The sequence below is a fragment of the Fusarium venenatum genome (genome assembly GCF_020744135.1).
Source record: "Fusarium venenatum strain MPI-CAGE-CH-0201 chromosome Unknown EDB82scaffold_3, whole genome shotgun sequence".
Lineage (NCBI taxonomy): Eukaryota > Fungi > Ascomycota > Sordariomycetes > Hypocreales > Nectriaceae > Fusarium > Fusarium venenatum.
In genome coordinates this window covers 4,570,587-4,589,846 of record NW_027072131.1, presented here as the reverse complement: position 1 = coordinate 4,589,846, position 19,260 = coordinate 4,570,587, and the positions used below count along the sequence as shown (strand labels likewise).

The window sequence follows — 19,260 nt, the reverse complement described above, 5'->3', positions numbered from 1 at the left end:
TGGCTGATCTGTTCGGTGACGCCAAAGGGAGGACAAGGTGTCAAACAAGAGATTGAGCATGGCTGTACGAAAGATAAAGAGTTGGTTTATGCTAAGAACATTAATGAATGGTTGAATTGATACTGCAGGCATTCCATCTCGGTTGTCAATGATCACTAATGCGGATAATAATGACCAAACAACATGGTTATCGTCGACCACATCAAAAGGTGGAGACCAGTTCCAATTGAGGAAAACTGCGACTCAACAAACATGGCGTTCTCAAGATACTTTGAAAGAAAAGAGAGAATAATTTATCGAACATACCTAGAGACTAGAACTCTGACATCAGTAATTCCCATTCCCGTCAAAAGTAAACCATGCAGATTGTATTGATGTCTAGGGTAATTAATCTCTTAGGACAAATGACGTAGTTTAAAAGGACCGGTAAAGGATTAATCCGAGACAACTCGAACACATTCCGGTAGAAAGGAGAGATCAACAATGGTGATTCAGAGACGCATTCAATATATACTACTAAACTTCAATTCCTCGCCTGACATTTTGGCAATTGCTGGTAAAGATGCAAAAGATACCAACAAGCTAAAGGATCACGTGGTGATAAGATTAGAGACGCGATCTAGACCGCTAGTCCATTAACAGTATCCCGTCCAAGATCTTTCTACGCGTCCTCTCCTCACCCATGATCGCGTCGTCTTAGTCAAGACGCGTCCAGCCCATCCCAGCCCATCATGACAACATCTGTAACCCCTCCTATGCGCGTCCACGGATGGAACGTCCATTTTGTCGCAGGCGATGATGACTTTCACTTTGCAGGCTTGTACCAAGTTCCCGGGAGTAACTTGATAACATTTCGCGATGTTATTGATGAGATGCGTCTTTGTTTTGACATTCCCGGCGAGGAAGATCCTTGGGAGACTATGGCCTTCATGCTGGTGGACTCACCAGACGATGCAAAGAGGAAACTCCCTTCTTTGGTCGCAGATGAGGATCTGGCTCTTCCCGTTCCTGCACTCCAGAGTTCGTCGCCCAAAGCTCAGCGTATAGTGACATATCATGTTATCCTGCATAAGCCCTGTGAGATTTCCTACGATAAACCACTACAAGATCATATCAAAGGTTCGTTTAGTCACTTGAGATGTTAAACAGTATTCTTAGGAGTCACTGACCAAGGGCACCAGATAAATGTGCTCGACACATCAACCGACCAACGCGGCGAATGGATAATCGCTATATATCCCTTGACAAACCATCACTGGACCCTCGTTATTCTAAAATGCCATTTCGACGCACAACAAACACTCGCAGAGCTTCTCAATCTCCAAAACGGCGCAGGTCCGACTCGTTCTCATCAACGACGGATGGCGAACATGAAGACATCAAGAATTTGCAGATTCCACCAAAGATGGACCTATCACCAGAAGAAGCAAGAGAAACTACAGAGACATTCCGGCATGATTGTCTTATTCATGCTGATCGTTGTGCCATTTCTGGGAAAGGCCAGTCGTGGTGCATCATTCCATCGACTGGGCCAGGTCTTCACGCTTGTCATATCGTACCTCAGCATCATTTTTATGTCTACCCCCACCATGACCAAAAGCACGCCACCGAAACTGAGGTGGAAATCCATAATGAGAGACTCACTCAAGCATGGAAAGATACATGGTCTGGTAAAAATGGCATACTCCTCATGAACGACATACGGCAACTTTTCGAAGCCCGTCTCATCTCAATCCATCCCGACACCTATAAGATCCGAGCCTTCGTGCCATACGATGTCATAACAGACTTTCACGGCAAGAAAGCCAATGTTGCGCGAAAAGTGGATAAGTTGGCGTTAAGGCACCACTACGAGATGTCGTGCATTGAGAACATGGCTGCGCAGATGCCAGCGGCACTACATGACTCGGCTAGCGGGAGTACAGTGAGGTTCTTGGAAATTAGATCACCCCTTGGAAGGACGATTAGTCTACCAATAAACACCACTGCAAATAGGCAAGCCGGCGATCCGGCGAAGAGGGTAAAGTTAGAGGAGATGGCAGAGACGAGCACGCCGGAGGAAAGTATACAGGAACAAAGTACACAGGAGGAAGACATCCAGAGGGCTTTGTCTGTCGAGTACGATTTGATAGAAGGTTCGGATTAAGTTAGTTGGAATGATGAACGATCAAAGAAATCGCATATTCATTGGTAAAAAAACCCAGTCTTCTTACGCTCTACAGATGTTCCTCATTACGGTCTTGGGCTATCCTAAGCAACAACTGCAACAAACAATTGTTGGTACGAGCTACACGGAAAGAACCTTCATTAACTTGAAGACACTCCCTCGGATTAAGCGACGAATGTGTGTGCTTGGATATGGCTTTACTCAAGGCCCCCTCGTAAGGGCATGATACATACGTATTCTTAGTGATCTGCGCATTATTGATCACGGTACGGACGGACTGGACTCCCGACTGTTGTGAATAAGACAGATTGATCGACAAGCGGCAGTTGACGAACGAGCGGCCTACATCGTCCACGTGGGCCGCTCGAGATCTTCAGAAGTTGTATTGTCTCGCATTCAGCACGCAATCACTCGTTCTATGCCAGCAACGACTCTTGTCTCAATTGTCGGAACGACAGGAACTTGGGAACTTCGATACTCTCGGACATATCCGCTGCAACATGCAGCAGAATAAACCGAGGAACCTCCATTCCCACTACCTGTACAACGTATATCTGAAAACTCACCAGTATGGGTGCTTTCCACGGCAAGTGGACTGTCGACGGGAAAGCAAGTCCATGCAGCTGCAGCTATAACCTTGAAAACTTTATCATTTCGTCGCCAGAATCGCCTTTTTGAGATACAAGTCAAAGTCGGTTGGGAGATATAATGCAATGTTGGTGGAGAATAACAAAGGTTTCGCCGAGAGGTTGCGTGGAAGGGTAGTCGCTTAGTTTTGTATTCGAACCGGGCCGAGATAAGAGGAACTGCCGGCCTGTCGTAAAGAGGCCCCCGCGGTTTGAGATAGATGGATGGATTTGGCAGGAGAAAACGAGAGTTGTCAGATCTCACATTAGCTCGTCTTGGCTCAGATAGCAGAGCCTCAATCGAATCGCATGTTGTTGCCGGTGAAAGCGATGCCAACCAATTCGTCAAAAGAACGCCGAAATTCACGAAAAAAGGTCCTAAAATTCCGGCGGTGACTAAGGCGGTTATTAATAATAACACAAACCGTCTTCGTCCAATATCCCAGTGGATGCAAAAACCTAATCATTTTTGAAGATCCGGGTCCAATAACCGGGCTCAAGACATGAAAACCGGAGCAGCTGGGAATTTGGGGTAACGTTGTCCGCTCCCGTTCTCCAAAAATGAACAAGACTCCCGTGTCCGAGACTCCGAATGAGGGAATTCTTGCATGTTGTGCTCGTCCGCGGGATGATTCGCATCAGTAATTAACAGTGTTGTGTCGTGTTGTGTTGCTATCCGCGGGAACTATGGGTCATTGTGTCTTCCCGTCAGCAAAGATCAGGCCAGTTCTGGGTCTGGGTCATGTCAGCAGCGCACAGCAAGAGGCGCGAGGCGAGCCCGGGTAGAGTGACTGCAAAAAAAGAAACCTGACGGGGGGGAACAAGAGGGTTCTTATGTGCCGTTTGTGCCGAGAAAAACGGGTCGAGATGATAATCTAGCACCCGTCTTGGCGAAGCGCCATTCCTGCATGCCCAAACTTGGCCAAGACTGGCCAATACAGATGAGAACAAGTGGATAAGTCCGGGGTTTAGAGGAAAGCTTATTAGATCTCGAGATTGGGTTATGCGTGCTATTCAGTACGGGCCATACCCAAAACCTGGGGGAACATGAGGCTCTCGTCTCTAACAGCACAAGGGAGACACTTGATTGATGAGTTCTAGATTGATCCTTCAATTGTCTTGTCCCGTGGACTTGGCACCCTTTACCTCTTCGAGCCACGGGATGTCAATACATTCTGGAACTATCGGGGGACACAACGTCTAGACCAAAACCGCCACTCAATAGAGAAACGGGGAACTATTTACCACGGACCCATCACTTTCTCCCGCGGGAACACCAGCACCCCGGGAAGACAGTCGGCAGTATCCCCGTTCTTTGTTTTTGCTGGTGACCACACTGCAATCACCAACTCCAACTCTACCACGATAGTCATTATGCTTTTTGTCATTGCATCACAAACCGTTTCTATTATTCCTTGCCCTCGGTACTCCATGGGGAAAACTAGTCACTTTACCCCATATTCCTTGGGGTAAGAACTAAAACCTTCGCTTCCCCCCCCTCCGCATGGTGATGGTCTTGTCCTTTCACTATAAGATACCCTGGCCCCGAACTTCCCCAGACAGAAGAAGAAGAAGATCCAGGCTCAGATCCAGATTCAGATTCAATATTCAAAGAGGAATTCTTCCAGACTCCTCTCTTTCAAGGTTCTTTGTATCTCATCTTCATCTCGTCTCTTCAACCCTTCAACCTTTTACTCTTCTTATTCCACAACGTCAACGACAAAGAGACAATATGGCTGGAGGCCCAGTGAAAAAGCCCGTCAACATCTTCAAGCTCAAAGAAGTTGACGAGCCACAAGGCGTGTTCAACTGGCGACTATGGTTCGCCGTCTTCGCCTTTGGTCTGATGGGTGCCGCACGTGGAATTGACGAGGGTCTCATTTCAGGCGCTTTCAAGTCCAAGGACTTTCAGAAATATATTCACTTCAAGGAATATTCCGAGGTCGAGCAGGCCAACATCAAGGCTAATGTTTCTGCCATGGTCCAGATCGGTTGTGTCGGCGGTGCCCTCATGTAAGTACCAATCAAACAAGCCACCGAGTCATGCTACAACGGCGCTAACCTTGTTGTGTGTCTACAGTGCTTTCATGATCTGTGATAGAATCGGTCGCATCTGGGCTACTCGTCAGCTCTGTCTTGTTTGGATTGCCGGAATCGTCATCTTCATGGCCAACGGTGGCAGTCTCGGAGCCATCTACGCCGGTCGCTTCATCGCTGGTCTAGGAGTTGGTCAAACAGCAGTCGTGGGACCCGTCTACCTCGCCGAAATCGCCCCATCAGCTGTTCGCGGTCTCTGCACTTGTGTCTTCTCCGGCTTCGTCTATCTCGGTATCGTTCTGGCCTACTTCGCCAACTATGGCTGCTCTCTACACATGGGCGACGACACCCACGCCCGCTGGCTCGTCCCCACCAGCCTTCATCTCATGTTCGCTGGTTTGATCTTCGTTCTCAGCTTCTTCGTCGACGAATCTCCCCGTTTCCTTGTCAAGAAGGGTCAAGTCGAAAAGGCCACTGCTGTTATGGCTCGCCTACGACAACAATCTATCGACTCCGATTACATCGTCCGCGAAATGACCGCCATCCAAGCTTCCCACGAGCACGAGCTTGAGAGCGTCAACACCTCTTTCTTCGGTACCTGCAAGGAGCTTTTCCTCAACAGCAGCAACCTGTACCGTTTGTACCTTGCCAGCATGGTCCAGGTTCTTGCTCAGTGGTCTGGCGCTGGTTCTATCACCTTGTACGCCCCCGATCTCTTCGAACTCCTCGGTATTCACGGCTCTGAGACCGGTCTCCTTGTCACTGCCCTCTTTGGTATCGTTAAGCTTCTGTCCGCCATCAGCTGTGCTCTATTCCTGGTCGATGTTATTGGTCGCAAGCGCGCTCTTATGGCCGGTATTACTCTCCAGGCTTTCGCTATGATCTACGTTGGTGCATTCCTCACAGCTGTCCCTGAGCCTACCGGTTCTTCCGCTGCTGCTCGTGGAGCTATGGCTATGATCTATATCTCCGGTATTGGCTGGGCTCTTGGTTGGAACACTATGTCCTACATCCTTACTGCCGAACTCTTCCCTCTCCGAATCCGAGCTCTCGCTACCTCATTCGCCATGACCCTGCACTTCCTGTGCCAGTACGGTAGCAGCCGCGCCACACCTAACATGCTTCTGCCCACATCAAAGGGAGGCATCAACCCCAACGGAACCTTCTGGACCTACGCTGCCATCCTCGTTGTTGGTGGTCTCTGGGTTATCGTTTCCGTCCCCGAAACCGCTGGCCGATCTCTTGAGAGTATGGACAGACTTTTCGATCTTCCCTGGTACAAGATCGGGTTGTTCGGTAACAAGGACGCTGAGGAGCAGGATGCTGTTTACAACGAGAAGGAGGAGATGGCCATGAACACACATGGCAACGTCTCCTACATTGAGAACAGACCCACCAAGGAGATTGCTTGATCTGGTTTAGAAGCATGGGATAAGCTAGTATGATTTTGACATGAATTAAGCGAATTGATTTACATTTTACATCACTCTGCATCCGATTCATCTATTCTTGACGGGATGTCTATATGTGACAGTTATATATACCCTAAGTAAAGCCTTGCTACAGTAGCGCCATTCCTAGTACATGGCATTAACCGAACCCCAATTCCAGGTTACTGGTATTTCTGACGGCGACATGACTCGTTTCGGCAAACTTGGAGAAGTATAGCAAGGTGAAGCTACTCCACTACTGCTCGAATGGGTTGGGACTCTCGCCCTTCACCCATCATTAGAACGTGGCAGCACGATGGACACAGCTACCTACAGCTTGACGGGTATTTATCACAGGTACAACAGAGAAAGTGAACGAAAAAATGCTTTAATTAAACTAGATTACTTTTATTTATGTATATTCGCCATCGTAAATTAGCTACGACGTGCCCCCGGACAATGCCAGAGGGTACCGGATGCTTTGCTTTTCGATGTCTCCAATTAAAAGACCATACCCTTGGTCTGCTTGCCCTTCTCTTCCTCAACCTTTCGGACGTTGATGTTCCTCCAGATAATAATTGAAAGAACGCAAAGGGGCATGGTAGCAACACCAGTAATAGCCATGAGTCTCATGGTGTGAGCATACGCACCAACAATGGCCTCACGCTCAAGCGAGCCATCAGCGAAGGACTTTTGGACCTCAATGCTACCGAAAATAACAGAAGCGTTAGCCTTGGCAGCCTCGGGAAGACGTTGAGCCAGTTGAACAGGCATAACGTTATTCCAGAAAGCACCAGCGATGGCATAACCGATACCAGCACCAACACCACCAAAGAGACCGGAAAGAGCGCTGGTGACGGCGAGGTATTGGTGAGTGACAGGGGCCATGACAGCGACTTGGTCGACGGTGGAGAAAACACCGGCACCGAATCCGACGAGGATCTGAGTGAAAGCCAAAAGACCGACGTTGGTGTCCTCCTTTCGGAAGGGAATGATCAAGGCGGTACCCAGAAGCATAATGGGAGCACCCGCCATGGCAGTCCACTTGATGTTACCAGTGCGGGCAACGAACCATCCGACTCCAGGCGCGATGACGGAAGAGGTGAGGGAATAAGCGTTAAGGACGTAGTTGGCGTTGGAGATGCTCAACCTGTTGACAACCTGGAGGTAAGAGCCGAAATAGGCGTTCCAGCTGAAGGTAGACAGGAACATGATTGCATTGAGCAAGCAAGAGCCGATGATGGTTCCCTGCTTGAGGTACTTGAAGGGCAAGAACTGAACAGGCGCCACCTTTGCCTCCCAGATGTAGAAGATAGGGATCAGAACAACGCCGAGAACCTCGAGGGCGATGATATAAGGCGTAGCCCAGATCTTGGGAGCATAAGGAGCCAGACTGTAGGGCAGAAGCAGGCAGGAGATGCAAGCACAGAGAAGCAAGATTCCGATAATGTCAAACTCAATGAAGTAGAACTTGAGAGACTGGAGGAATGTGCGGTTTGATCGCTGCTTTGTGATGACACCTTGCTTGGTAGCTGTGCGGAACATGTAAATCATGGTAGCCATCGCAGGGACACTGCACGCGGCAATGATGATGGCGAAAGCTCCAAAAGCCCAGCGGAAGTTGAGATTCTCGTAGAAGCCAGTGGCGATCTGGGGACTGGCAAAGGTAGCGACGATACGAGGTGTGGTGTTAATACCGTAGATGAAGGCACGGTTTGTCAGGGTAGTCATATCAGCCAGCATGACGCCAATGACATACATGATTCCGATATGGCCAACCCAGTAAAGAATGTGAGCGCCAATGTACATCTGGACAGTGGTACAGGTGGCCTTCATAATCATGCCAACAAGGCAAACAACCATCATAAAGGCAAAGCCTTCGACTCGACCCCAGACATCAATGGCCTTGGCGAGGGGAAGAGGAGCGCATGCTCCGATGATGGAAGCCAAGATACTTCCAATGTTGAGAAGACCGTGAGCACCGAAACTTGAAGTGATGTAAGGGTTGAGAGCTGAATCGACATAGTTCATGATCATGTCGACGAAAGAGATCAAGTACAACCTGATAGGATAATGTTAGACATGGTCTCCACAGTCCCATCCTCTCCAAAAGGTGAGGGGAATAAGCTTACATCAAGAACATGCTAATCAAAGTCTTCTTGGTCCACACCGAGGTAATGGCACGCACGCGCTCGATTCCCTCCTGATACTCACCCTCAGACTCAAAATCGGAGCCTTCAGGGCGAGCAGTAGACTCAGTCTGTGGGATGGCATTGTTCTTCTCCTCATCAGAGGATCTGCCATCCTTGTTAGGCGATTCAACCGTGATGGGGTTCATGTTGGGCAACCAAGCACAAATAAACTGCTGTGATTGTGTTTGGCAGTGAAATTGAGTGAAGGAGTAGGGATAAAAGGTGCTGGGAAAAGGAGCTGTCGATCTTTTTATCAATCAGCAGAGGCGAAAAAAAATATTCCATGCGTTAGTATAGACAAGGTGTGTCTTGGCAACCCTTGAAAATGCCAAGGGTCTGGCGAACCGTCAACGGACTGGCGTCTGAATCCTTCCGGTTGTGGGATCCCGAGGTGGGATTAATTGCATGGTCAATTCTGCACTGTGATCGTCGATTCTAGTGCATGACTATTTGTGTCTCCAAAGAAACTCTGGTGGCAATTGAGGTGGTTGGGCCGGAGATTGTTTCCAGAATCAGATTAGATCTTTTAGATATAACTCCTCTGCCCACATGGTGCATTATTAGCGGTGATTCTATCTAATCAATCGGCGGTTTTGATCATCTCATCAGACCACTTTGATCATCAGTTTGCCATCCTTTGGTCTAGTCCGCTTGTCCACTATTCCCTGGTCCTTTGCCTTTGGGGACTTTGGTTGCAGGGGGGTTTGGTGGAACGACTTTGTTTACGCGGCAGTTGTTTATCTTCAAGCTTAGAAATACAGTGTTAACAAAGAGAAAATGGACTGCCGATCCAATCCCCCAATCTCGTAAATCCATCAATGCTACTCTTCAACGCGGCAGAGATACAATGCCCTGGTCTTGAACCAAGAATTGCCGTCTTCTAGCCAATAACCTTGAATATCTACCCGAACATCCCTGTCACTGAACCGGACCTACGGTTCAATGTTGGCTCCGTTTCTGTAATATCCCTGCAATAACCCGATAGCCATATGCGCGACAACGGGGCCGTTGTTCTTTTATTTCCAAACCTCTTGGATGTAACCAGATCTGGACTCTAAGATTTTGAACCAAGTGGAGATAACCAAGCAAAATGATTTTTTTCTTCGTCTGACACTCCACTACTTTACCAGTAGAACGGGCGAAAAGGATGCTAGCTTGGCCTGGGTGAGTCTTGTGCTCAGGTGCCAAGGTGCTAAAAAGATAAGATCTTGTAGCTTGAAAAACCATCTGAACAATCTGACTCTCTGCGTCTTTTTCTTACTCGGCTAACCTTTCTTTCTCAAGTCTGGTCCCCTGGTAGCGTACAGAATACCCGATCATTCCCGATAATCAATGTGTCTAGGCACGAGGCCTTGACAGTTTGGGCTTAACGTCTTTGGATCGTTGTTGAATAGCTCCTCGGCGAACCTGTATTTTATCAACAAACTCCGAGTCTGACATGGGCATTCTTTCAGAATTTGCCTTGTCCCCAGCGACCGATCACGAGTTGACAACTAGCCTTTCTACTGTGCCAAGATCTCAGAGGGGGGACGAGGCGGCTGGCCTGTCCGACCCTCATTTCCTTGCTTTGGAGGACGTTCTCGGTGTTGGAGTCGCTTCGAGTACTCTGCCCCGTTGATGACTGATATCGTTGCGGAAACGACAAAATCAATGGGATTTTTACCAAGTCATTACAAAGTCTCCTTCCACTCGTCCTCGCATATTCAACCAAGAAGAGTAAGAAAAGCAGTCTATCTATTGAGTCAGGGACTATCCCGATCGCATTTGAGTCATCATTTGCCTAATATAAGCGTTCTAAGAAAATAGTTCAAAGGCGACTTCTACTGCACCAATAACCCAACCCACAGACAGGAAATCTTGGGTCCAGGCATGCAATCTGTCGTGGGAGTGTGCTTTTGCTCTTGTATCCGCTGCTGGTGTATTTCCAAAAGTAACTTGCTACCTGAGCGTTGAAGACTACACCGCGCGAGACGTGAGCGACATCATGTTTAGTATCAGTGAGGAACGCTTCGCTTTTGGTAGTAATTTACGTGCCCAAATAACGGTATGTGCGACTAGATATTATTTCAGATGTTTTCGATGACTCGAAAGCAATTGTATCTCACTCAATGTGCGATTTATGTAGCCGACTTTGATGAAGTCAAACACTTCAAGCTTGACCTTAGAGACAGATAGGAATCCCCGATATCAACAAACAGATTTGAGTTATCTATACTAAAATCAAGGCTCTTTTTGCAATTAGTCTAACAGGACTTTCTGTAAGGTCGCGCTATAATAGTCTTACTAACATACTTCTCTCCATCGCATCACCATATCAATTCTCAGATGACGAAGCTTTGAGCTTATACTTCTGACTGATTTCCTGGTCATACCTTTCATTCCTTACATCCGCTTTGGCAACATTCTCTTATTTGCTACCCTATTTTCGAGATAGTAATACGGCTTGCATCGGCAGCTTATGCCGTGTGCACGGTCAGCAAGTTGGGAATGTCGATCTCCCTCGTGTCTCACCGTGTCATCGGCAACTCGGTAAGTAATCACTATATGCAAGGGAGATATGGAAAGCTGAATGCCAATAGCAAAGAATTGCCAAGGTGGAATCTCAGATAGGGAAATGATTTGCACGAGCACGGTAGATGGGGCCTGCGGCTGAGGTAGATCTGTAGCTGAAAGGGCTTAATTACCTTGGTATTGATGTGATTGAATATCTCCGATGTCTTACAGTGACGTTGCTCTACATTGTAGCGAAACTTACTGTACCAATCGTCAGCGACGAATCACCTATATATCTGTGACATTTTGTATTTATTTATCCATTCCCCTGGCACTGATACTGATCATCCTACTTACGACGACACAATTACGTTAAATCCAGCAGACCAACAATTTTACTCATCTCAAGAAGAAATCATGACAGGCACAGATAACAAAGGACAAAATGGCGCAAAGGATGGCGACAGGGTCGAGCAAATGCTCTTTGAGATTTATTTTGTTGACACTTCCACCAAAGCTGCTCAACTTGACAAGATCGCCCCTGTACCAAAGATAGAGATGGAAAAGAAGTTGTCCGAGGTCCGAGCTCACCTTCGCGCCAATAAGGCTCTATCATGGAGAGAGTAAGTTACTGGTTTGTTTTTCGACTATTGTTGCGTACTGAGTCTTCGTAGGGCATCATGCACCTTCTGCACTCTCTCGGGAGCTGAGTTGAAGGATAATCTCACTCTTGCTGACTACAAGGACCTTGCTGCGAGCCAGGGAAAGGAACCTGGAGCTGAGCAAGACAAGTCGAAACAAATTGTCACTAATGTCAAGGAAGCTGACAAAAAGGAAAAGATATCGATCAAAATTTACTTTCGATCGCTCAAGCGCAACTTGGGATTGGACGAGAAGACCAAGGAGTTTCTGAAGCAGAAGATGGAATTTGAGCTCAAGGTATGTCTATACATGGAAAATGATGCCTACTTCAATTTCTCATATTGGACCAGAAAGCGGAGCTCTTGCCTGAAGAGGAGCGTAAGATGCTCAAAGGTTCATACAGCCATCGGGACTTTATGGCAGAAGTTGGAAACGGAAGCATCATGTGAGTTACGATTCAGTTCGCATCAAATGTACCGATACTAATTGCTTAATAATAGCCATCCGGCCGACATGTCAGAAGAACAATGGAACTCGGTGGTAGAGACCAATTCTTTGCTCCATGGGAACACAATTTTCCGAGAAGCATATACTCTTCCCATCACGGTGGAGAGAGCCATGTACCCGGGTAAGTGATGACTGAGAAATGTAAAACATAAGTAGAGCAAGGCTAAATGCAAGCAGCCTTTCGACTCAAACCTCGAGCCATTTTCGACTTCACTGAAGACGGTCCCAAAAACAGGACTGGGAAGAAGGGGAGTAACGGAACAGTAAGTGGCGCATGGATATAAAGCGACTTCACTTACCAAGCCTGTAGACTGAAGAGTACCGAATCCCTCGATTCATTGTTACAGATGACGCGTATGTCGAAGTGTCTGAGCACAAGACATCGGTCATGACGGCTATGGCTGAGAGTTCTCTGTCCAAGAACTCATCCGAGGTTGCCATGTATGTTATCGAACCCAGGTTTCGTTAGTATACGAATCACTAACCTAAGCAGAGGGGGTGGTGCTTTTGGATGGAGTGGAGGTGTCACCGGTGGTCACGAATACGAGAGCAGCGAGCGCAACCAGATACGAAGGGATGAAGAGGCCAACCACATGATTATCACCTACAACGTGAGTCCAATGTTTCGACATCCTTCTTAGATATACGGTTAGCTAATCCAGATGTACAGTTCCCGCGCGTCACTCTTAGTCTCGACTATGATAACCTAGAGCTGACTCAGGAATGCAAGAATGATCTTGCAACTGTGAAAACTCGTGAGGACGCCGGGAGGTTTAAGAGAAAGTTTGGTATGTCATTGGAATATGAGATCTTCTAGCTGTCTCGTTACTAATGCAGTTTCACTGTACCAGGATGTTTCTTTTCCACCAAAGTACAGTTGGGTGGTCGTCTGCACTCGACCCAAGAATCCACGGCTGTAACGGGCAGCACAGTTGGAGAAAAGTCGAAAAGGCTCAAGGTTACGGCCGCAGCGACTTTCGCTGGGCCGGCCGCTGAAGGTATTGTCAAGGGAGGCTATGGAGAAGACAGTACGCAGCAAGATAGGTCTTCAACTTCTACATACGACAGTCATATGGCTTGGGAAGCCAAAGGAGGCGACACTCTTCTCTGCAATAAGTATGTTGAGGTTGACTCTCTGAATGCTTAAAAAGATACTGACATGACTACTAGTCCTCCTGCTTGGTGCAGTACCGTTTCATCATACTACAATTGGCGTGTAGTCAAGGTATAGAGACGCACCTGGGGCTTATGTACACATGCTAATACTGCACAGCAAGATAATGTAATATCAATTGAAGACATTATTTCCCAGGTCGCGAAAGATCAGAAGCATGTCTTTGAAAATTTGAAGAGATTCGAAGAACGCGCATCAAGTAATTCAGTGGATATCTGCTTTTATCACAAAGAAACCTCAAGGTATCTGGGATTCAACACTGATGCTGACTCTGTCCGTAAGTGTTACATCGTCTGTCACGTATTGTCAAGGCATAACCAAATATTGATATGCGACTTTAGCCGGTATCATTTTCGCAGATCTTTTCAAGAGAGGAGATATTCCAGCCCCGGACTTCCTCGTCAACTTGAAAGATAACCCAGAATATTGTAAGATGGTTTATGCGCAAATGTTGGGAAGAGGCAGCAGAAAGACACTTTCTTTGGGTAGCGTGCAAAACAATGATGCGCAGGTGTTCCAGCTCTCTGGGAAAGTGGTACAATGTGAAAATCAACGTCTCCGAGTAAGTCTCCCCCTCTCTCATATGTACACCTAGATAAATGCCTTATTCCCTGACTAACAAAACCTCTCAGCTCATGAAGCAGGAGGATTACAATGTGTGGAAGGCTGATGTCAACTGCCCAGTTGGCTACGTCCCTGGCACCGAAAAGTACAAGAGGACCCAGCTGCAAGAATGTTACAAGGTCAAGAATGAAGAAGAGGTACGCTTCCGCTGTATGCCCGTAACTGACCAGACTGCACAAGGTCTTGGACAAGAGGTAAAAGTGGTGATTGAGGTCTACTCGGGGACAGAGTTTTTGGGACATATCCGAGAGGCAGATGGGCACAAGGGGGCAGTGGTGGTAGATCGCGGTCCCAAGGACAAGTTCCAGGACAAAGGCGACATCAAAACCAGTGAACCATTGCAATTCACTTTGCGATACCAGCCGTACGAGGACAATGCGGTATAGGAGCCCCACGGACGATCTGAGCCATTATGAGGGGTTCGCTTCATTTACATGCTAGTGTGTATTTATACGTCATACAACATGTGCAGCCTTCTATCATCACTTCTTTATCACGATTTGAAAGATTACCCACACTACGCCAATAATTAGTATGAATAATGACCTTTTGAAATGACATTGGCATAGTGGACCGCATGAATGGAGTTGAGCTGAAGGTGACGGGCAATAAACCCTGGTGATGTACACTCTATACGTTGCAGCACTAAGAACCCTGGTTCTTCATCCAATACTAGCGCCAGAATGACAACTGTGGCCATTAAAAAGGTATAGCTTATGATAATTGGTAACCTTCCACCTGATTGATGAGCGCAGAGTAGGCAAGGCTTTCCCTGTCATTAAGGTTTCTCATTTCAGATATCAAAGCGCAGAAGAAGTTGATCATCTGTTGTATATAGTGGAGGGCTTGTCAAATAAGGCACAGCATGACAGGCTCAGAGTAAACGGCCTCATTTGACCCGCTGTTACTGACATTTGACAAGTCTATGCACTAACTAAATTAGTTTAATGCCAAGTGCCCGTAGCAATGGCCATCTTGACCGGTCAGTCGGTGTGTGGAAGAGTGACAAAAGGTGGACAACTTCAATAATTTTGGAGCAGAAATATCGGGAGAAATTCTTTGCGTTGTATGATTGGGAATTAAGCATATTGCCCTGGAATTGATCTATGTCGCCATCACGATGAATCAGTTGCTCACAAGGAATATTTCGACACGCGTCGGAAACCCCGGAAAACTATTACAAGGAATCCCATGTCATTCCGCACATGCTGTTAGACTGTAGTGGGTACGTGATGCAGGGGTAACATGTGTCAAATTCCGCAATGGATTCATATGTTTCGCCACAACGGAATTGGAGACACAGTTTCATGTGAAGATCAGTTTGATCTTTGTGACTACCAAAAAGGATTGGCCATTGATTCAGGTACCGGTTTCAATATATGTAGGGCTGTAACAAAAATCCAAGCTTGACACTACAAAGGTCACAACCCAAAACTCTGCCTAATGTCACATCAACTCTCTTACTCATTTCGTCTATTGTGCGTCTTACAGTAGTCACATCTGTAACCGTATTCTGATCCATCTATCCATTCAGAAACCATTCCCCACCTACCACGAGGCATATTGTGATCGACAACAATCAACGACTGCAAAAACCGCTTGGAGCACAGACTGCGGCGTTGCCCAAAGAGCACCTGGCAGATGAGATCCATGCTTGATTGGGTTATGTCCAAACGAACGAGTCTTGATCGAGCAGGGATCAGCAGGTCCCAAGACGAGTTCGCATCATCAACGATCGGCAGTAACAATAACGAAGGCGGAGAAAATTACTCAGAAATGGGTAATGGCCCGTCAAATTGCCCGTCAAATTGCCCGTCAGGGTTGATCGACGTCCGGTGGATGGATGCAGCTCGACTACACCGAGCGTACGATGTTACAGTAGTGTCACCACGATAGGGTCGATCTCTGCCCCAGGGCTTGGGTCTCGGTTCTGTCTCATCTCAGTACAATACCCCTCACTTCCCCAGGTCCCTGTTCAGCACTGGTTCAAGAGGTATCTATCTCACTCGTCGTCGAAGGACGGCTTTCACTCACAGACGACATGTATCTCCGCTGGAACGATCACAAACCCAGAAGCATGGAGAGCACAACGGATGCATCGCGCTCCCTCGAAATCCAAGCGGTTCTCATAACTTTCTCTCTATTATCTGCCACAACCGTCGCCTTACGGACTTATATACGAACGAAAGTGCTTAATTCATTTGGCTTGGACGATGGCTTGATGGTGGTGGCACAGGTGCTAGCTACCGGCTCCGCTGTGGCCATTGGTCTTGGTGAGTAGTCCGAATGTTTCCAAAAGGCCAACTGCTGACTTCTGTTAAGAGAACAAATATGGACTAGGATATCACACATGGGAGCAACCGAAAAGCGCATATGTGCCCTACATGAAGGTTCGTTATTGTTTGCTACACTATATCACACGAATGCTAACATGATTGCTAGTCCTTCTACGCGTCTATTGTCATTTACAACATCGCAATGTGTCTTGTCAAGATTGGAATATTACTTCAATACCGACGCGTCTTCGCTATCCAAGCCATACAACTCATTACGTTCTATGGAACGGCTCTGATGATTGCTTGGACGGTTGTCATTGCCTTTCTCAACATTCTCATTTGTGTTCCTGTCGCCAAGTTCTGGGACCATGAACTACCCGGACGATGCCTTGATCCACTTTTGATATGGTATATCATGGCTGGGTTCAATCTAGCAACAGACATTACCATATTCTGCCTGCCTTTGCCGGTCATCAAGAGTCTCAACCTCCCGAGGAAGCAGAAGATGATGCTCTTTGCCATCTTTAGCCTTGGGTTCTTGTGAGTTGTTGACGATACCAACTGTTAATTGACATATACTAACGATAATAGCACATGCTTCATCTCGATTTACCGCATCCAAACACTCAGAACTGCTGCTTCCACAAAAGATCCCAACTGGGATAACGTGGATGCTGCCATATGGTCATTCCTTGAAATCGCAATTGCGATCACAGCTGCCTGCCTACCGACTCTGCGACCCTTAGTCTCCAAGCTCCTGCCCCGGATGTTTGCTTCCTCCTTAGGTAGAAGTAACCGTGCCTCCCGCTACACTCAGCCACGCAACAGTCTATATGTTGGAAACGTTCCTCGAACAAGAACGGAACGGCGCAGCAATATGTTTGACGACACAAGCACTCTGCACGATGACAACATCCCGATGCCCACCCATGATAAAGCTCTACACTCTCCACATAGCGCCAATTTCAGTGTGAGTATAAGGGCTGGCAACGAAAGGGCTGGCAGCGAGGACACTGTTCCCATATACGAGGGGGCAGGAATCTCAGCCAAAACTGTCATTACACAACAAGTTGTGGAGGAGGAGGAGGGTTGGGACAGCAGTAGGCCAAGCAGCAGTAACAAATCTTTCTGATTGCACTCCAAGTTTATTTGTTCACCCTATACCCCTTCAATGTATGCCTGGAACAGGCTCATATAGTTTTAATAGTCATGTTATGAGTTATGGAAGAATGCTCTCAAGCCATCTCAACTTCATCTATGTAGTGAAACGTCTCCTGGTGAATGATTAGGTATGGATTGGCTTTCGGCCGTAAAGCAAATGCCTGCAAGGTATCAATTAAGCGTTTTGTCCAGAATAAGAGGCTAAGCAGACTTACATATCGCAACTTCCAAGATGCTTCGGATTACGAATGATAGCCCGCATCTTTGCCACAAGAACATCGACCTCTTCGCGACTCCAGCCGAGGATCTGGCCGATGGGATACAGCGCAAAGCCATCCAGACTTAAATCCATGTACAGACCAACAAATTGCCCTTGTCTCTTACGTCGAGCATCCTTCGGCCAATCACCTAGCGGGATGGTGTGTATTTTGTGAACAATATCCTCAAAACCTGCTTCCCGAGCAGAGTCTTGCATGAGTCCGTTCGTGATATTGAACGTGCGCCCAACCCTGTCGCCGGCATCGTAGAATAGTTGAGCCCACTGTCTAAAGGTTCTAGACCGAAGTTAGTTCTAGAATCGCGAGAAGATAGAATCTCTTACTCGTTCTCAGCGACCGAACCTAGGTTTTCGCATTTGAGATGGATGTCGGGTTCGATGTGCTGGAACCAGCCACCAGGTTTCAAAGCCTTGAACATTTGACCATATAATCTCTGCCAATCGTCAAAGGCACCATGCATGTAGCGGATATGGATAAAGTCAAAAGAATCCGGCTCAAAAGTCCAGTCAAGCTGCGCATCGTCGATCTGGAACTTGACATTTGGTGGAATCCAGGATGGTTGGGTGGGCGATATGTCAATGCCGATGACCTCTGCTGAGGGAAACTTATCTGCCATGTCACTGAGGTAGAGTCAGTATATAACTGCGATAAATGTGACTTACTGACATTGCCCAAATATCAGTACCTGTTCCGATGTCGAGGATTCGCTGAAAGGTTAGCTAGGCATCTTGTTGATTGGGAGTACACTTGCCTGGGGGTTCTCCCCAATCGGTGGGACGTAAAGCTTGTCGTCGAGCATTATGGTAAGCCATTCATGTCTCAGTGCCTGTCAGTTCGTATCGTAAGAGAGCCGACTTTGTGGTACTCACGCTACGTCGAAAGCCTCAACATGCTTGTCGTCATTTGGGGCCCTGTGTCAAGATGAGCATCGTCGCGTGACATTACAATCAGCATCTGAAATACCAATAATCAGTCGTATGAGAGTTCTGATACGTCCGTCCTTGAATCCTTCGATACTCGTAGATGCTTGATGTGACAGACGCTGTTGAGGAGTGGGCGCTTTATATCCGTGCCATTAGTTGTGCGCAAAGGCAGGATCGTCACTCTTTACCTTTCTACGTCGGATATGGAATCATCATCTGCGCCCGCAACTTCCGGACCCTAGGATTCTAAGCACTGCTATTGTTGAGTCGCTTTCAAGCTACGTACAATGGCGATACCTTGGCGGATCTGCTCGTCGTCGGACATACTTTTCGATAGCATGGTATAGAATGATGCTTCTACCACGAGACTACGCTGTGAAAGGACAACGTTTGGTTTCCCAGTTTCCACCGGAAAAGGTAAAAATCCCTCAGACAAGTTATTGTCAAGCTTGGCCGCTTATGCTACGTAATGTTGGCGGCTGACATGTCTTTGTTTGTTCATTCAACACTTGAACCGTAGCCAATGAGGTCTGGCCTGTGCACTTATCAGCGTTCATGTTTATGAGCGACAGCCCCAAGTTCTTGACAAGGTCATTGGGCCTGGCAGTGAGATACGTTTCATGTTCTGTATAGAGGGAGCGGTCTTGGCTAAAGCCCCAGGAAGAAACGACTTGGCTCACCGATTTGCCAGAAGAGCTGATGCCATCGTTAAACCCGGTTATTGCCTAAT

The 19,260-nt window shown here is 47.4% G+C and overlaps 6 protein-coding genes across 6 annotated transcripts; 4 read left to right on the top strand and 2 right to left on the bottom strand.

Moving 5' to 3' along the window:
- Nucleotides 1–508: 508 nt before the first annotated feature.
- EDB82DRAFT_248172 (uncharacterized protein) lies at nt 509–2,580 on the top strand. The gene is made up of 2 exons (XM_025727904.2): nt 509–1,119; nt 1,182–2,580. The coding sequence occupies exons 1-2, from the start codon at nt 732–734 to the stop codon at nt 2,144–2,146; spliced, it is 1,353 nt and encodes a 450-aa protein (XP_025582324.1). The 5' UTR covers nt 509–731; the 3' UTR covers nt 2,147–2,580.
- Nucleotides 2,581–4,525: 1,945 nt separating this feature from the next.
- Nucleotides 4,526–6,242, top strand: EDB82DRAFT_577466 (general substrate transporter; the record flags this gene model as incomplete). The annotated part of the gene is made up of 2 exons (XM_025727903.1): nt 4,526–4,806; nt 4,874–6,242. The coding sequence occupies 2 exons, from the start codon at nt 4,526–4,528 to the stop codon at nt 6,240–6,242; spliced, it is 1,650 nt and encodes a 549-aa protein (XP_025582323.1).
- Nucleotides 6,243–6,761: 519 nt separating this feature from the next.
- EDB82DRAFT_477935 (major facilitator superfamily domain-containing protein) lies at nt 6,762–8,598 on the bottom strand (the record flags this gene model as incomplete). Its single annotated transcript, XM_025727902.1, has 2 exons — nt 6,762–8,322; nt 8,393–8,598. The coding sequence occupies 2 exons, from the start codon at nt 8,596–8,598 to the stop codon at nt 6,762–6,764; spliced, it is 1,767 nt and encodes a 588-aa protein (XP_025582322.1).
- A 2,707-nt stretch (nt 8,599–11,305) lies between these two features.
- Nucleotides 11,306–14,423, top strand: EDB82DRAFT_577464 (uncharacterized protein). Its single transcript, XM_025727899.2, has 13 exons — nt 11,306–11,568; nt 11,620–11,884; nt 11,938–12,032; nt 12,088–12,215; nt 12,272–12,357; nt 12,405–12,535; nt 12,588–12,705; nt 12,765–12,882; nt 12,946–13,210; nt 13,265–13,319; nt 13,368–13,545; nt 13,610–13,830; nt 13,901–14,423. Exons 1-13 carry the CDS (start codon nt 11,363–11,365, stop codon nt 14,276–14,278), a joined length of 2,244 nt encoding a protein of 747 aa, XP_025582320.1. The 5' UTR covers nt 11,306–11,362; the 3' UTR covers nt 14,279–14,423.
- Nucleotides 14,424–15,815: 1,392 nt separating this feature from the next.
- On the top strand, nt 15,816–17,420 carry EDB82DRAFT_248136 (uncharacterized protein). The gene is made up of 4 exons (XM_025727898.2): nt 15,816–16,165; nt 16,215–16,282; nt 16,335–16,708; nt 16,760–17,420. Exons 1-4 carry the CDS (start codon nt 15,934–15,936, stop codon nt 17,298–17,300), a joined length of 1,215 nt encoding a protein of 404 aa, XP_025582319.1. The 5' UTR covers nt 15,816–15,933; the 3' UTR covers nt 17,301–17,420.
- Nucleotides 17,377–18,570, bottom strand: EDB82DRAFT_248097 (S-adenosyl-L-methionine-dependent methyltransferase). The gene is made up of 4 exons (XM_065607306.1): nt 18,359–18,570; nt 17,931–18,314; nt 17,545–17,883; nt 17,377–17,490 (listed from the first exon to the last, which is right to left on the bottom strand). The coding sequence occupies exons 2-4, from the start codon at nt 18,221–18,223 to the stop codon at nt 17,454–17,456; spliced, it is 669 nt and encodes a 222-aa protein (XP_065464051.1). The 5' UTR covers nt 18,224–18,314; nt 18,359–18,570; the 3' UTR covers nt 17,377–17,453.
- Between the last annotated feature and the right edge of the window lie 690 nt (nt 18,571–19,260).

Coding starts and splice junctions, on each gene's coding strand:
- EDB82DRAFT_248172 (XM_025727904.2), top strand. CDS start 732: ATGACAACATCTGTAACCCCTCCTATGCGCGTCCACGGATGGAACGTC. Junction 1,120..1,181: donor ACTACAAGATCATATCAAAG/GTTCGTTTAGTC, acceptor CAAGGGCACCAG/ATAAATGTGCTCGACACATC.
- EDB82DRAFT_248136 (XM_025727898.2), top strand. CDS start 15,934: ATGTATCTCCGCTGGAACGATCACAAACCCAGAAGCATGGAGAGCACA. Junction 16,283..16,334: donor CATATGTGCCCTACATGAAG/GTTCGTTATTGT, acceptor CATGATTGCTAG/TCCTTCTACGCGTCTATTGT. Junction 16,709..16,759: donor ATCTTTAGCCTTGGGTTCTT/GTGAGTTGTTGA, acceptor TAACGATAATAG/CACATGCTTCATCTCGATTT.
- EDB82DRAFT_248097 (XM_065607306.1), bottom strand. CDS start 18,223: ATGGCAGATAAGTTTCCCTCAGCAGAGGTCATCGGCATTGACATATCG. Junction 17,884..17,930: donor GGTTCGGTCGCTGAGAACGA/GTAAGAGATTCT, acceptor ACTTCGGTCTAG/AACCTTTAGACAGTGGGCTC. Junction 17,491..17,544: donor CATCTTGGAAGTTGCGATAT/GTAAGTCTGCTT, acceptor GATACCTTGCAG/GCATTTGCTTTACGGCCGAA.
- EDB82DRAFT_577464 (XM_025727899.2), top strand. CDS start 11,363: ATGACAGGCACAGATAACAAAGGACAAAATGGCGCAAAGGATGGCGAC. Junction 12,706..12,764: donor ACATGATTATCACCTACAAC/GTGAGTCCAATG, acceptor CCAGATGTACAG/TTCCCGCGCGTCACTCTTAG. Junction 12,883..12,945: donor GAGGTTTAAGAGAAAGTTTG/GTATGTCATTGG, acceptor TCACTGTACCAG/GATGTTTCTTTTCCACCAAA.